The sequence below is a fragment of the Silurus aristotelis genome, assembly GCF_946808225.1.
Source record: "Silurus aristotelis genome assembly, chromosome: 11".
NCBI lineage: Eukaryota > Metazoa > Chordata > Actinopteri > Siluriformes > Siluridae > Silurus > Silurus aristotelis.
The window spans coordinates 22,632,529-22,647,615 of NC_139584.1; the positions used below are offsets into that span (position 1 = coordinate 22,632,529).

The window sequence follows — 15,087 nt, forward strand, 5'->3', positions numbered from 1 at the left end:
CTGCCTCTCAATGGGTCTCTTGTCACTTTCTCTTTTCCTTTCTCCTTCTCACAAGCATTGATATTCTCCCTTGATCCCACGTTTCCTAGGTAACTATTATGGAACACCCAAGCCACCCAGCCAACTTCGCTGTGGGACAGTGATTACCCAGGATGCTTTGCGACACGCCCTTTCTGGCTCCTGGAATTCCCCGCCCAAGCGCACAAAGTCCTACAATGATCTACAACATGCTCGAGTAGTGTCAGTTGAGCAGACAGAAGATGCAGACTTCAGCACAGACATGAATAACGCCTTCACAGGTATGCAAATGTCTGCCAGCGTGTATGTGTCTAAACTGGGGCTGTAACTGAATATAAACGCATCATTTAGATTGAACGGGTAATGCAACCCCAAACTGACAAAAATACAGAACGGAACAAGAGGCTGTGGTTCACTGGGCAGCAGGGTAAGACATCAGGACTCGGATTCCACAGGATCGTCTAAGTGGAATGTTTTACTTTGATGGGTTGAAGGTGATCAGATATGAAGTTAATGCATCGCTGCATGACACATTTATAGAGTAACTGTCTGTTCAGGGCGATTTAAATTCGGCTACTAGCTTGTTTATACTTTAAGAATAGAATGAACTGCAGGCACTAGATTGCTGGCAGGTAAAAATTAAAATAATTATTTTGTGAGCAGGAAAATAAAATCTTTCTTTGCACAGCTCCTATTGAGACCAATTAAGAACTGGAGTTATGAAGAACCTTCTAGTGTTTTTTTCCCAGTGTTTCCATGGGCATAGTATTTTAGGCCACACCCACTTCAGCTTCAAATCCGGATATAATTACCAATATTTGGATTATTATTCAAATACAGATACACCATGTTTAGTGGTTAAGGCTCTGGGTTACTGATCAAAAGGTCAGGGGTTCCAGCCCTGGTATCACCAAGCTGCCTTTCTTGGGGCCCTTGAGAAAGGCCCTTAATCCTCCGTGCTCCAGGGCTGTATCATGGCTGACCCTGCACTCTGACCCCAGCTACACCAGTCTGACACCTACATTGCTGGGATATGTAAAGAAATAATTTCCCTGATGGATCAAAAAAATTAAAAAGAAAGGAGAGAATAAAGTGTGTGTGTGTGTGTGTGTGTGTGTGTGTGTGTGTGTGTGTGTGTGTGTGTGTGTGTGTTAGAGAAAAAGAGCGAGAGTGATAGAGAGCGAGGGTGCTCATTTCAAATGTGCCTGCTGCCGTTATGTGAGTACAGGGCCAGAGAATCTGGTGTGTGGGTGTGTGTGTGTGTGTGTGTGTGTGTGTGTGTGTGTGTGTGTGTGTGTGTGTGAGTGTGTTTTGTAAGCAAATGTAAAATCGCATGTAGATATTGGGGGCCTCTTCAAAGTCAGTGTGCGCAAGTGTTTGAGAGAAAGCAAAGAGAACATACTGAGTCCGTTTACACTTTGAAGCAGCAGAATCTTTATTCTTCATCCAGTCATTGTGTTTCAACAACTTTGTGTCTTGTCGACTGAGGAATGAATGTGAGCAGGTTTTGATAGAATTATAGTGGAATTATGTGTGATTTAATAAATGGTGGGGTGATTTTTATTATTTTGAAATAAAATTTCACTTTTAAATAATAACTACTATTGGTGTTCCGTTACACTCCAACCCTATATGTGTGTTTGATGGCTGTGAAAGTACCCGTGAACATCATTTTTAAACAGTTTGATTCTCCTATGGGGATGATTCTAATTATATATAGACTGATGTTTGGGCCGAATTCGTCACCACACAGCAAACGGGTACATTTTTGTAATGTACAGAGGAGTTCCTCAGAGCGCCTAGAGAACCATGACTGAAAAAGACTTGGTGCCAGACTAGCTAACAAGAGACGATCAGTTATAGTATGATCGTCAGTTGTTGATAAAAACGTTTGCTGTAGCCTCAGATTTCTCTTGATAGCTGATATAAGTGTAACCCCGATAAGAAAAGGTATCGTGCTTTTCAGCTCAGCGTGGATTTGACGGACGGTAATTTAAGATACTATAGCCTTCACATCAGCATGAAACTGTCTGGCCCATTCAGCTCTGACCTCTCTTATTAGTAAAGAGTTTTTCACACTATTTTGTGTGTGTGTCAAAAAAATCAACTTTTGATCTCTAGTCAGGGTCCAACCCTGTCTGGCATCAACAAACCCACCACAGTACTTAAAATGTGATGCTTAATTTGAACCTTAAAGGAAAAGCTTGACCTGTGTATGATTTTTGTGTATAAATATACATTAATAACTGATTAGATAACTGCATGAGTAGGTGTACAATGCAGATGTTTTTCGGTGGCTGGAGAGTGTATTTTGAGAGGTTTGGTTACTGCTGAATAAATCTCTGACAATATGTCTGTTAGCCAGTTAGCTGTTTTCATGGCAGGATCACATGATTGTGGCCTCTGTCATACAGAGTAGAGTGCTATAGATGTTCCTCCTATAGGTTATTTAGTCGAGATGGCGAGCATGAAATATGAATATAGGTCAGTGACCACTTTCGTAGATCATATTAGATTGCTATATAAGATGCTGTGAGAATACTAGTCTGTATGTTGCTTTTTAGCGCATCGGCTGCTCTATTTCTTGTTGAGAACCTTGTTTGTGTGTGTGAGCTGAAGCATGTTTCGGTTCTCATTTCTGTGCGCGTGTTCCATCTGCATGCAACTACAAACCCTCTTTCTTGTGTCTCCTCTTACCTTTTTTCCGTATCACCTTAGCAGGTAGTTTCTTCCCCTCTCTGCTGTTGTTCACAGGAGACTCCAGCCGGCAGGAAGCGCACGCCCCTCCCAGCGCGCTCAACAACGTGGCTGCGTCTCCCGCGGCGACCATGGCCAGCTCCCATCATCCTCAGATGCCCTTGGAGGAAGACCCGCTCGGGCCGTTGCCAGACAACTGGGAAATGGCCTACACCGAGACCGGCGAGGTCTACTTCATAGAGTGAGCGTTACATTAGCTGACACAATAGATAGAGGGCAACCTGATTATCCACAAGAAACCATTAAGTGTTGAGACTTTATTTAATCACAGCTGTTTTTCTGACTTGTGTGGCCCCATGATAATGAGATATTTTATTTCAGTTTGAAGTTAGGGGTTTTTTTTTGTTTGTTTAGTTTTTCCCCCCAGCACTACTACTGTCTTTATTACACATGAAATCTCTAGTTACTGATCACAGACTGAAGGTCATATAGAGAACACAAACTCAAAGGAGAAACCTGAAATAAACAGATTACAAACCATACGCCTTACATCAACGACGCCATGTGACCAGAATTAAAAATTTTTCTAAGCATTAGTCCTTAAATATCCCAAATGCAACAGGCATCCGTGGCTGGTAGTCAAGGTATCAAAATTGGCCATGCTTTTTTTGGTAGAAGCAAAGGCATATTCTGTCTATACTGTCAATCACAGCTGTCCGTCGTGTAAACATCATTAACAGCATGAGCAGCAGGTCAAAACCTGACTGATAGCTGTGGTCAGTGGGTGCTGACTGATTGGTGGGAATTTTTAGATTGAGAAGTAATGAATTCCCCCTTATTCGTTAACATTTGTTAGCAGATCGGAATAATTTCCGATTGGATAGTCTTTCCAGAATGAAAACATTAGGACTATATGTTTTATCTGCTGGATGTTGCACAGTTATCATACCATGGTGCCTCAGGGTTAGTGTTCGTAACTCTTCAACTGTCCATTTCTAAAATCAGCGTGTTTATAACGTTTTTCTATACTTTTCGGTTCTTCTAGCCACAACACAAAGACAACCTCATGGATGGACCCTCGCTGTCAAGATAAACAGCCAAAGCCTTTAGAAGAATGCGAAGACGATGGTAACTGCAAGAAACACAGTAATCATACACATTTGAACCAAAACGAAACTGCTCTGCAGCACGGCAGTCCGAGAGCATTTTACAGGAACTGCAATATCTGTCGTAAAGGTTTATTAACTAAGGACCTGCTCTTTGTAACCAGACACCAGGTCTTTGTGTTGGTTCTGTACTTACTTTTTCGTTTAAAGGATTTAATCATGCGCATTAGCCTGAGGTTATTTGATATGCTTTCTGTGGTTCATATGTTTTTTGTTTTAGTTAAGCCCACTCGAAATCTTTATGACGTTTACCGGTTCCAGAGTAAAACCACAACTTTTACAAGAAGACGCACATTTAGTTTTGCTCTCTATAAACACGTTTCATATTCTCTTAAGGTGCGGATTAATATGGATTTCAGTGGTTCATCAGCCATTAACTGTCCTAATGAAAGACATAGTGCACCACCCTCCCATTTAAAATATGAATAAACTTTATTTTATTATCTTGTGTGGGCTGAAACTAGATGTACCTTATGAAAAGCTAGTAAGCATAGAACAGTGGTCAGGTGGTTAAGGTGATGTGCAGTGAAACTTATACTCACCTTATAAATAATGAGATACATGTCTTTCTACATACTACAGTACCGAAATTATCTTCCACTGGTCATTATACATATTATATGACGTTTGTGGATGGAAGAAAAATGTCTGGCTTTTGAGGCTTTTCTTTCAGAACAGAGGAAATAGTGCCACCTGGTGGAGATTCGTAAAATAAGAAAAAAATGACCAGGCTAGTTTAAATGATAGGAAATTTCACAAATATTGATTTTACAGCCTGGAATCAATAACCTCTCTGTCTTTTTCTCCCTCGCTTTGCAACTTCCTCTTTTGTTGCTCTCCTCTTGCAGAAGAAGTTGTGCACACTGAGGAGCCAGAACTCGATAGGAACTTGATTGAACTCGGTATGCTTTTCCTCTCTTCTCTCTGCTGTACCTTCTTGCACTCACAACTCCCCCTTTATCACTCACTTTATTTGTCATTAGCGGGCCGTAAGCCAGGCTTATAGTGTAGGGCGCGAGAAATCTTGTCATCTGACTACCGCTCACACTGCATTACTCGATCTTGCAAGTCGATCTGGAAGTCATCGAATCGAGGTACACACACACTGAACCATATCTTAAATGCCAATGATGCCATCCACCTCAGTTTGACAATATTGACACACACATTTATTTTGTACAAGTTAATTATTGTTGCTTATATGTGGTCATTTTTTTCCTTTCAAATTAAACTTTTCAAAGAAGCCGATCACACAATGCGTATAGACGACTGCATGTTATTGATAAACCAAGCAACCTTATTAATGATCGCACAAACCTTTACTACACTCGTGTATAATTAATACTGCTCTAAATGTATACCGCTCTTATATATTTACACACCGATCAGGCATTACTTTATGACCACCTGCCTAATATTGTGTTGGTCCCCTTTTGCTTCCAAAACAGTCGTGACCCATCGAGCATTTTATAGCATTAACTTCAGCAATTTGAGCTGTTGGATCGGACCACACTGGCCAGCCTTTGCTCCCCACTTGCATTCATAAGCCTCGTCCGCCCAGGACCCTGTCGCTGGTTCACCACTGTTTCTTCCTTGGAGCACTTTTGATAGATACTGACCACTGCAGACCAGGAACATCCCACAAGAGCTGCAGTTTTTGGAGTCGTCTAGACCTCACAAATCTGGCCCTCGTCAAAATTCTTACGCTTGTCCATTTTTCCAGCTTCTAACACAATAACTTTGAGGACAAAATGTTCACTTGCTGCCCAATAATATCCCACACACTAACAGGTGCCATGATGAAGAGATACTCAGTGTTATTCACTTCACCACTCATAATTTTAAAATGTCATAATGTAATGCCTGATCTGTGTATATATATATTTTTTATCAATTCACCCATTGTGATTCACTGATTCTAGAGCCATACAGTGCGAGTCTGGCTTTTACAAAAGGATTGCAACATGTAAACTCTTTTATACCGGCACAATGCCTTACACTACTATATAAGATTTAGGATTAAAATATCAGACTGTGGGAAATTGTCTTAAACTGGAGCATAACCTGCCTGTCCCTAATTAGTTTTTGTTCATTCATATATATATATATATATATATATATATATATATATATATATATATATATATATATATATATATATATATATATATATATATATTTTATTTATTTTTATTTTTTTTACTAAATAGTTTCATACAGTTGAACTGATTAAACAATCATACAAATGATTTCTATGTACTTTCGCAAGCTGCCATCAGCGAATTTTAGCGAACATTTTAACTTTTCAGTTAAGCTGGGACATTATAGCGAGGAGGTATTGAAAGTTCAGATGTATGGGAACAAATTCGATTGTTTCTATCTGAAACTGTTTATGCTGGTAGCATGACAAGTGAAACAACGATCAAATCAATTCTTATTCTTAATGTCATTATTGTTCCAAGCCTGGTCTGTGATGCAGAGAATACTAAAATACAGAATATATCCATATTTCATTTCATTCGGAAGATGTATCAAGGATTGGACATTGCTCTAACTATTTAAATCACCTGTGTGTTAGGGTTAGTGTGTTTCCATGCTTGTTTATTTGATTTTTTTGTATGTCTTAGTGATCGTGTGTATTGTAAAGTGTAGAGGGATGTTAGACAGTGACGCACACCTTTGCTGATGATTGATGCTTTGAATGGCTTACAGGATATGGCCAGCGGAGAATGCGTTTCAAGGACAATTCCATCCTTCTTGCTCAGCCGTCCAAGTATAGTAAACCAGAGAGCGATGTGTGAAACAGGAGGAAGAGTCGGATGAGAGCGAAGCACTTAGTGCGAGTATGGATTTTGTAACCTAGTCTGCTGCGTCGCGTTTGGCGATCGGGCTGTTAATGAGTCCGTGTGAAACCCAGTACAGTCTACTGCGCGAGTGCTAATGACATTCTATTAGACGAGTAGCTGAGAATGTAGCGGGGTGTGTACGTGTGGAGTGAGCGCAAAGACACTCGCAGCTCTAAGCGTAGGCTTTTTTAATGAGTTTGTGTACGCATGTATACATTTATTCATGCATGTATGTATAAAGCGGAATGCAGACGTATGCACAAACTGTGGAAAAGTTCAAGGTAGTGAACACTTACATAAGCCATTGTATATATTCATAGCGGACTGTAGAAAAAAAGATGAAGAATTTCAGCTTTTCTCGCATGATCCATTAATTCCGTCTACTTTTTTGTTTTCTTCCCCACACAGTAGAATTACCTTCAGGTTGGGAGAAGATAGACGACCCGGTATATGGTGTATATTATGTTGAGTAAGTCGAAGACTTTTTGTTTGTTTTTCTCCTATGTTTTTTTTATTTTCACAAGCAAACATTTCCAAGCCGGAGTGTTTTTTTCCTACAGCTTTATATACTGGGGATTTGTAAGTGTCTATGTGTTTCAGAGACAATAACTTTTTCCCTCTCTCTTTGTGTCTTTCTTTATCTGTGTATCTCTCTCTTAGTCACATAAACAGAAAGACACAGTATGAGAACCCGGTATTGGAGGCTAGACGTAAAAAGCAGGTCGATATCCAGCAGCCACCAGAAGGTGAGCGCTACGTCAGAGGTTCGTTCCACTTTTTTCTCTCTCGATTTCATTGTCAGTGTATCTATTGTCTGAAAACAATGTTGCACGTCTTTACTAAGACAGCCAGGCATTCAGGCATTAGTTGAACACAGTTTTTTTTTCCTTTTTCTTCCAGATGAAGGCTTCACTAAGTAGTGGCCATTTAGAATTATACAATAGGCTGGTCAATACCTTGCTTTAATTCATTATCGATCGTTTATTCTAAATGCTAATGTAACTTATTTTAAGACGCCTTTTTAAAGATGGCCCTGTATTTGAGGCTCTGACTAATTTTATATATATATTTGTGTGGGGGTTGACGGAGGGTAAAAACATATTTAAAGAGTGTTTTCTAAAGCGCCGTAACATCGCAGGCTGAAAACTTTTTTGAAGCCCAATTTAGCTGCAAGTAACAGCTGTCAGAACGTCAAGTTTATTTATTACATTTAGGAAAAGGAACTGATGCGGCAGCCCAAATTATTTATTAATATAGTTAATTAGCTCGTTTCAAGTTATGTATAAAAATGAATCGACGCATTTAATGTCCTCACCGCTCAAAATGGTACATAGATATAAATATATTTGTGTAAAAGTATTTTGTATATTTTGTTATTTATATATATTTTGCTGCAATTTATACACATGGTCTGATTATAACTGCTGAACATATTGGTCATAAATTCAGGATGCCAGAAGAACATCACATCACATCACATCACATCACATCACATCACATCACATCACATCACATCACATCACATCACAATAAGAACGTCATACCCACAGTGATACCCACTGTGAAGCTCCTTAGCTTCTAATTCGGGTAGATTCTAGGTGATAATTATGCTAAACAAAGCAGAAGATTTCATCTTTCATCATGGCAATGACACCTCCAAATCAACAAAGGAACCACTTTACTAAAAGAAGATCAGGGTTTTTGGAATGGCCTAGCCAGAGCTCAGACCTGAATCCAATTGAAGATCTGTGAGGAGACCTGAAGTCATGATGTGCTGAGCTTATATAGTCTTACTCAGAAAGAATGAGCACCATATTATTTCAATAAAATATGAGTTTGGTGGTTGGATACTTGTGTAAACTTTTTACCCCTTAAATATTGTTTCTGTTCACTTTTATTAAATAGGTTGCAATTTCACATAGCTAAAAGAAATGATACATCAGAAAACCCCCTTCCAAAAATATAAAAAATATATAATTCTAGGAAATATAATACATAGATTGACTTCACTGAACATTTACATTTTCAATTAATGTTCAGTGAAGTCAATCTATGTATTATATTTACTAGAATTATATATATATATATATATATATATATATATATATATATATATATATATATATATATATATATATATATATATTTTGATTATTATTTATATTTATATATATATATATATATATATATATATATATATATATATATATATATATATATATATATATATATATATATATACAGTGAGGAAAATAAGTATTTGAACACCCTGCTATTTTGCAAGTTCTCCCACTTAGAAATCATGGAGGGGTCTGAAATTGTCATCGTAGGTGCATGTCCACTGTGAGAGACCTAATCTAAAAAAAAATATCCAGAAATCACAATATCTGATTTTTAAACTATTTATTTGTATGATACAGCTGCAAATAAGTATTTGAACACCTGTCTATCAGCTAGAATTCTGACCCTCAAAGACCTGTTAGTCTGCCTTTAAAATGTCCACCTCCACTACATTTATTATCCTAAATTAGATGCATCTGTTTGAGGTCGTTAGCTGCATAAAGACACCTGTCCACCCCATACAATCAGTAAGAATCCAACTACTAACATGGCCAAGACCAAAGAGCTGTCCAAAGACACTAGAGACAAAATTGTACACCTCCACAAGGCTGGAAAGGGCTACGGGGAAATTGCCAAGCAGCTTGGTGAAAAAAGGTCCACTGTTGGAGCAATCATTAGAAAATGGAAGAAGCTAAACATGACTGTCAATCTCCCTCGGACTGGGGCTCCATGCAAGATCTCACCTCGTGGGGTCTCAATGATCCTAAGGAAGGTGAGAAATCAGCCCAGAACTACACGGGAGGAGCTGGTCAATGACCTGAAAAGAGCTGGGACCACCGTTTCCAAGGTTACTGTTGCTAATACACTAAGACGTCACGGTTTGAAATCATGCATGGGACGGAAGGTTCCCCTGCTTAAACCAGCACATGTCCAGGCACGTCTTAAGTTTGCCAATGTCCATTTGGATGATCCAGAGGAGTCATGGGAGAAAGTCATGTGGTCAGATGAGACCAAAATAGAACTTTTGGGTCATAATTTCACTAAACGTGTTTGAAGGAAGAAGATTGATGAGTACCATCCCAAGAACACCATCCCTACTGTGAAGCATGGGGGTGGTAGCATCATGCTTTGGGGGTGTTTTTCTGTACATGGGACAGGGCGACTGCACTGTATTAAGGAGAGGATGACCGGGGCCATGTATTGCGAGATTTTGGGGAGCAACCTCCTTCCCTCAGTTAGAGCATTGAAGATGGGTCGAGGCTGGGTCTTCCAACATGACAATGACCCGAAGCACACAGCCAGGATAACCAAGGAGTGGCTCTGTAAGAAGCATATCAAGGTTCTGGCGTGGCCTAGCCAGTCTCCAGACCTAAACCCAATAGAGAATCTTTGGAGGGAGCTCAAACTCTGTGTTTCTCAGCGACAGGCCAGAAACCTGACTGATCTAGAGAAGATCTGTGTGGAGGTGTGGGCCAAAATCCCTCCTGCAGTGTGTGCAAACCTGGTGAAAAACTACAGGAAACGTTTGACCTCTGTAATTGCAAACAAAGGCTACTGTACCAAATATTAACATTGACTTTCTCAGGTGTTCAAATACTTATTTGCAGCTGTATCATACAAATAAATAGTTAAAAAATCATACATTGTGATTTCTGGATTTTTTTTTTTAGATTATGTCTCTCACAGTGGACATGCACCTACGATGACAATTTCAGACCCCTCTATGATTTCTAAGTGGGAGAACTTGCAAAATAGCAGCGTGTTCAAATACTTATTTTCCTCACTGTATATGTAATGTGTACTGATTTGTTTTTTTAAAGAGCTCCTTTTTTTTTAAGTATTATTATTAATACATTAATGTATTAGCAATTTTCCAGCACAACCAAAATTGTATGTACAGTGGAACTTCGGAGCTCGCGAGGGTTAGGGACCAAGACCGGTCGCGAGTTCCGAATTTTCGCGACCTTTTGATACGCCCCTTCCAACCCAGTAAAAACCCAAAGAACACTATACGAAATCGATTTTTAATGAGTAAATAACACTATTTCACCCCATAACACTTAATTATTAGACAATTTTAATGAGATAAACCTTGATTAGAAATGTTAAAACTAGCGTTTTGAGCAGCTCGCGTTTGCTCACGAGCCGCTCTGAATGAGAGTCGCCGGTCGGAATGAAAGTCGCGAGCATGCGAGGTCGCGAGCGCTGAGGCCGCGAGCTCCGAGGTTCCACTGTATATGTATATATATAACTCATTGCATAAGTAAATATATATTTAAATAAAACAAATATTTAATTTCAACTAAATCTAACTTTGGGCAGTGTAAGTTTTGTTTAGTGATTCGGTGGTTTTATTTTAATTCCAGTTCAAAGAAATGTATTTATTCCCTACATATTTAAAATTGGTTTAATGCAGGGAATCTTTTTTAAAACTAAAACCTGATTGATTTTATGTTGAAGACTTGATTTGTTCAAAGGGGTAAATACTTCTGTAAGACAAAGCATCATTTTGTAGCTGTGATAATATCTGTCTATTTGCATATGAAGTCACCAGGTCTTTGTCTTTCTTTCTTTGCACAGAATGGATAGAGGAGCACTCGTCTGCTGGTGCTCCGATCACCGCATACATTCCAAACCACTTGGAGACGTACCGAGAGCCTCAGAGTGGCCCACAGCTCCCGCCAGTCCCAGTATGCAAACGTGAGCATCTTTCTCTTAATAATAAAAAAAAGATTATTATAGAATTGATTATCACTGGGAGAGACTTTACACTGGGAGTAGTTTATATCATAAGCTAAACTGCTGCAGAACTATTAATAAATCACAGTGATTCAGTTTTAACTCCATAATGCTTTTATTTTGTTGTACTTATGAAATAATACTATGCTGGTTTCTTGCTGATTCTGATTTATTCAGTCAGACAATTGAATTGTGCCATACGTTCATCTTAATCTTCATATTTAGCTTTGGTGTAGAATCTTTGAATACTGAAGTCCTCATCCAAGTGCGTGTGTGTGTGTGTGTGTGTGTAGGAGGGAAGCCATTCTTCACAAGAAACCCTGCAGAACTCAAGGGCACATTTATAAGCACCAAACTGCTGAAAAGCAGGCGGGGTTTCGGCTTCACCGTAGTAGGAGGAGATGAGCCAGATGAGTTCTTACAGATCAAGAGCCTCATATTAGATGGACCAGCAGCCTTGGATGGCAAAATGGAGACAGGTAGGCACACATTAAACAGAAAAAACAAAACAAAACTCATACACACATTTTATATAATCTTGCTGGGATTCTGCTGCTCATCCAGTGGTGGACGAAGTTCACAAAGCATGTAGTTGATTCAAAGTAGAGATACACTCATTACAATATAACTCCAGTAAAAGTGCTCACTTTATAGTTTCACTTGAGTAAAAGTACAAACGTTTTTTGCCTTCACATGTACTTAAGTATCCAAAGTACTCAGATTTATTAAAGCTATAATGTTCTTATTATCATATTTGTCATAAGACTCTTTGCTTTATCAACCTAATTATCAAGTTAATGTGAAAAGACTCTGATGTTACTCTCAGCACACCGATCTATTAATCGAATGACATTAATAAGTCGAACACTGGTTGATATCTATTACAATTATCATGAGCCCATAACCTTAAAAAAAAAAATTGCACAAATAAGGCAAGTTGGAGTCGGTAGTTTCTTCCATCATTTATTCCTCTCTAAATGCTAAATGCTCCTCTTCTGCTTGCTGTTGAACTGACACTGAAATGTATGTTGATAATAAGTAGATATCACCAAGCGCCAATCAAAAAAAAAAAGTTCGAACCCTGATTGGTGGATTGCTGCACTCTTTACCAGTTTTTATCCGCTCATCAATAAAAAGGAACAACCGATTTAGCAAAATGTATTTGAGAAAAAAGTACGACTTTGAAATGTAGTGAAGTTAAAGTAACTGTCTCCCCAAATGGAAAAACATTGCAGGGATAACATAAATGCAGATATCTTGTGTTTCCCCTCTACCATCGGTTTGTCAATTACGCTGTTCTAATGCGCAGTGGACACCTCTGTGGCTTGGCCTCACCTTCACACAGGTTTTGTCAACACACAATTGAACATGTTCTCATTTTTAAACCATCTCTTTGGCTCTAGACAAGTGCAGCAGAGAAGCATTTACACTACTTATTCAAGCGTGCGATCTTCAAACAATGCTCCCTGTGTGGCATAGCCTCTCCCTCCCCTGTCACAGCGACATGTACCAATTACACAGGTGTCTGTGAGCTCATATATACAGAAAAGGAGAGTGACAATGCTTTCGTCCAAATGTGTGTAATGCCCTTGGATGCACCACGAGCAGGAGTTTTGAAAAGCTCTAGTTTATCAGACTTTACCTTCTCCATTAGGGTAGCAGTGGAATGTGATCAAATTGGGGAGGAAACTGGGAAAACCCCTGCTCTTTGGTGCAGAGAGTAATCCACATGTGTGTGTTCTCCAGATCCAGTTGACAACCAGCCAATACTGCACATGCTCACTCATGTATATGTCCAGCACCCATGCAAACACACATTTACTATGTTTGTGTGCTCTCCAGGTGACGTCATAGTCAGTGTCAATGACACTATCGTTCTGGGCTACACACACGCTCAAGTAGTCAAGATCTTCCAGTCCATCCCTATCGGCTCAGCCGTGCAGCTGGAACTGTGCCGTGGCTACCCTTTGCCTTTTGACCCCGATGACCCTAACACCAGCCTGGTGACCTCAGTGGCCATCCTGGACAAAGAGCCCATCATCGTCAACGGACAGGAAGCCTTTGATCCTCCACCCTTGGGCCCGTGTCACCCGGGGATGGGTACAGTTGGCACGGTGGGCATGGAGCCCCGTCCCTACAGCCCCACAGCAGAGGGGATGATGATGCCAGAGAGCTACGGTAGTGATGTAGTGACTCTTGCGTCGTCCATCGCTACGCAGCCTGAGCTCATCACCGTACACATGGAGAAGGGTGACAAGGGCTTCGGCTTTACCATTGCCGACTGTGGCGGCATCGGCAGCGCCATTGGAGGCGGACAGAAGGTCAAGCAAATCGTAGACTATCCGCGCTGCCGTGGTCTGAAGGAGGGTGACATTCTGGTGGAGGTCAACAAGAGGAACGTGCAGAACATGAGCCACAACCAGGTGGTGGAGCTGCTCAGCAAGTGTCCTAAAGGCAGCGAGGTCACCATGCTGGTACAGAGAGGTAAGCACTTTGTGAATGTGTGTGTGTGGGTAGAGTGGTAATTGATTAATGGTTAATTTATTATGAAAGAATTGTTCTTCTTAGGGTATATATACTACTGTAAGTCTAAACAGACTTTAGGGAAATGTCTCCAACTAAGCTTCTGGTTAGCCAAGTATCACATAGCCATTTCAGTGATTATTTTTCTGTAACCATGCCTTGTGTTTTATTCCTATTAATACATACTAACATAATAAAACCATTGTGCTCGCTTTAGAATATTGGCATTAAAGGTACAGGAGCAGGACTGGATGCATGTGAGAGATACACTGATTATCCATTAAGAGTAAAAATGTCTGCTCAGGATTGTGTAGATCCACCTTATATTGCCAAAACAGTTCTGACTTGTTGAGACCTGTATTTCACAAGTACTCTAAAGAAAGGCTGTGGTTTCTAGGCTGCAATGTGGATCGTCCATGGATTGAACTAGTTTGTCCTGCACACCAGATTAAGAGCTGGGAAATTTATAGGCCGAGCCAACTTAAGATACTGTTTGTCGTGTTCCTTAAACCATGCTTAAACAATATTTGCAGTTGATATCCTGCTGGAGGAGGCCACTGCGGTAAGGGAATTCGGTTGCCATGAAGGGATTACTTGTTCTGTAACAAGTTTTTATGTAGGTGTTTTGTGTCAAAGCAACATCCACATGAATGCCTGGACCTTCCAGCTTTTTTCCCCCACAGTGCATCCTGGTGCTCCATTTGTACTTCTCTTTTGTGAGGTTTGGACCAAGCAGGTTGACCAAGAGCATTGGGCCTTGGGCATCCATGACCCTGTTATCCATAACTGGAACAGTTTTAGTCGGCGCTAACCACTGCATTCAAGGAAAACCACACAAAACCTGTGATGGTTGTCTGCTCATTACAATTTGGTCTGTTGGGAAGTCATTCGGATTCTATTTCTTTGCCCATTTTTCTTGCTTCTCACACATCAGCTTTAAGAACTGAGTGTTTACTTGCTCCCAATGTACAGTATATAACATCTAAACTGGTGCCATTACAGCAAGATAATTATTATTTACTCCCCGTCATTGGCAT

General features: G+C 39.9%; 1 protein-coding gene across 37 annotated transcripts in view; it reads left to right on the forward strand.

Moving 5' to 3' along the window:
* The window catches only part of LOC310733273 (membrane-associated guanylate kinase, WW and PDZ domain-containing protein 1-like), a 106,656-nt gene that overhangs the window by 65,109 nt on the left and 26,460 nt on the right, over positions 1–15,087 (forward strand). For 18 of the 37 annotated variants that reach the window (XR_014535686.1, XR_014535687.1, XR_014535689.1 and 15 more), the window contains 9 exons: positions 90–299; positions 2,737–2,956; positions 3,761–3,843; positions 4,730–4,783; positions 7,136–7,196; positions 7,388–7,491; positions 11,369–11,488; positions 11,821–12,006; positions 13,370–14,011. Coding sequence is in view for 33 of the 37 variants with exons in the window: in XM_083554376.1 (XP_083410502.1) it covers positions 90–299; positions 2,737–2,956; positions 3,761–3,843; positions 4,730–4,783; positions 7,136–7,196; positions 7,388–7,491; positions 11,369–11,488; positions 11,821–12,006; positions 13,370–14,011 (1,680 nt within the window). In the remaining 4 variants the exon portion in view is untranslated. The remainder of the gene's footprint in view (positions 1–89; positions 300–2,736; positions 2,957–3,760; positions 3,844–4,729; positions 4,784–7,135; positions 7,197–7,387; positions 7,492–11,368; positions 11,489–11,820; positions 12,007–13,369; positions 14,012–15,087) is intronic. The other 19 variants (XR_014535688.1, XM_083554356.1, XM_083554354.1 and 16 more) reach the window with 8 other exon arrangements.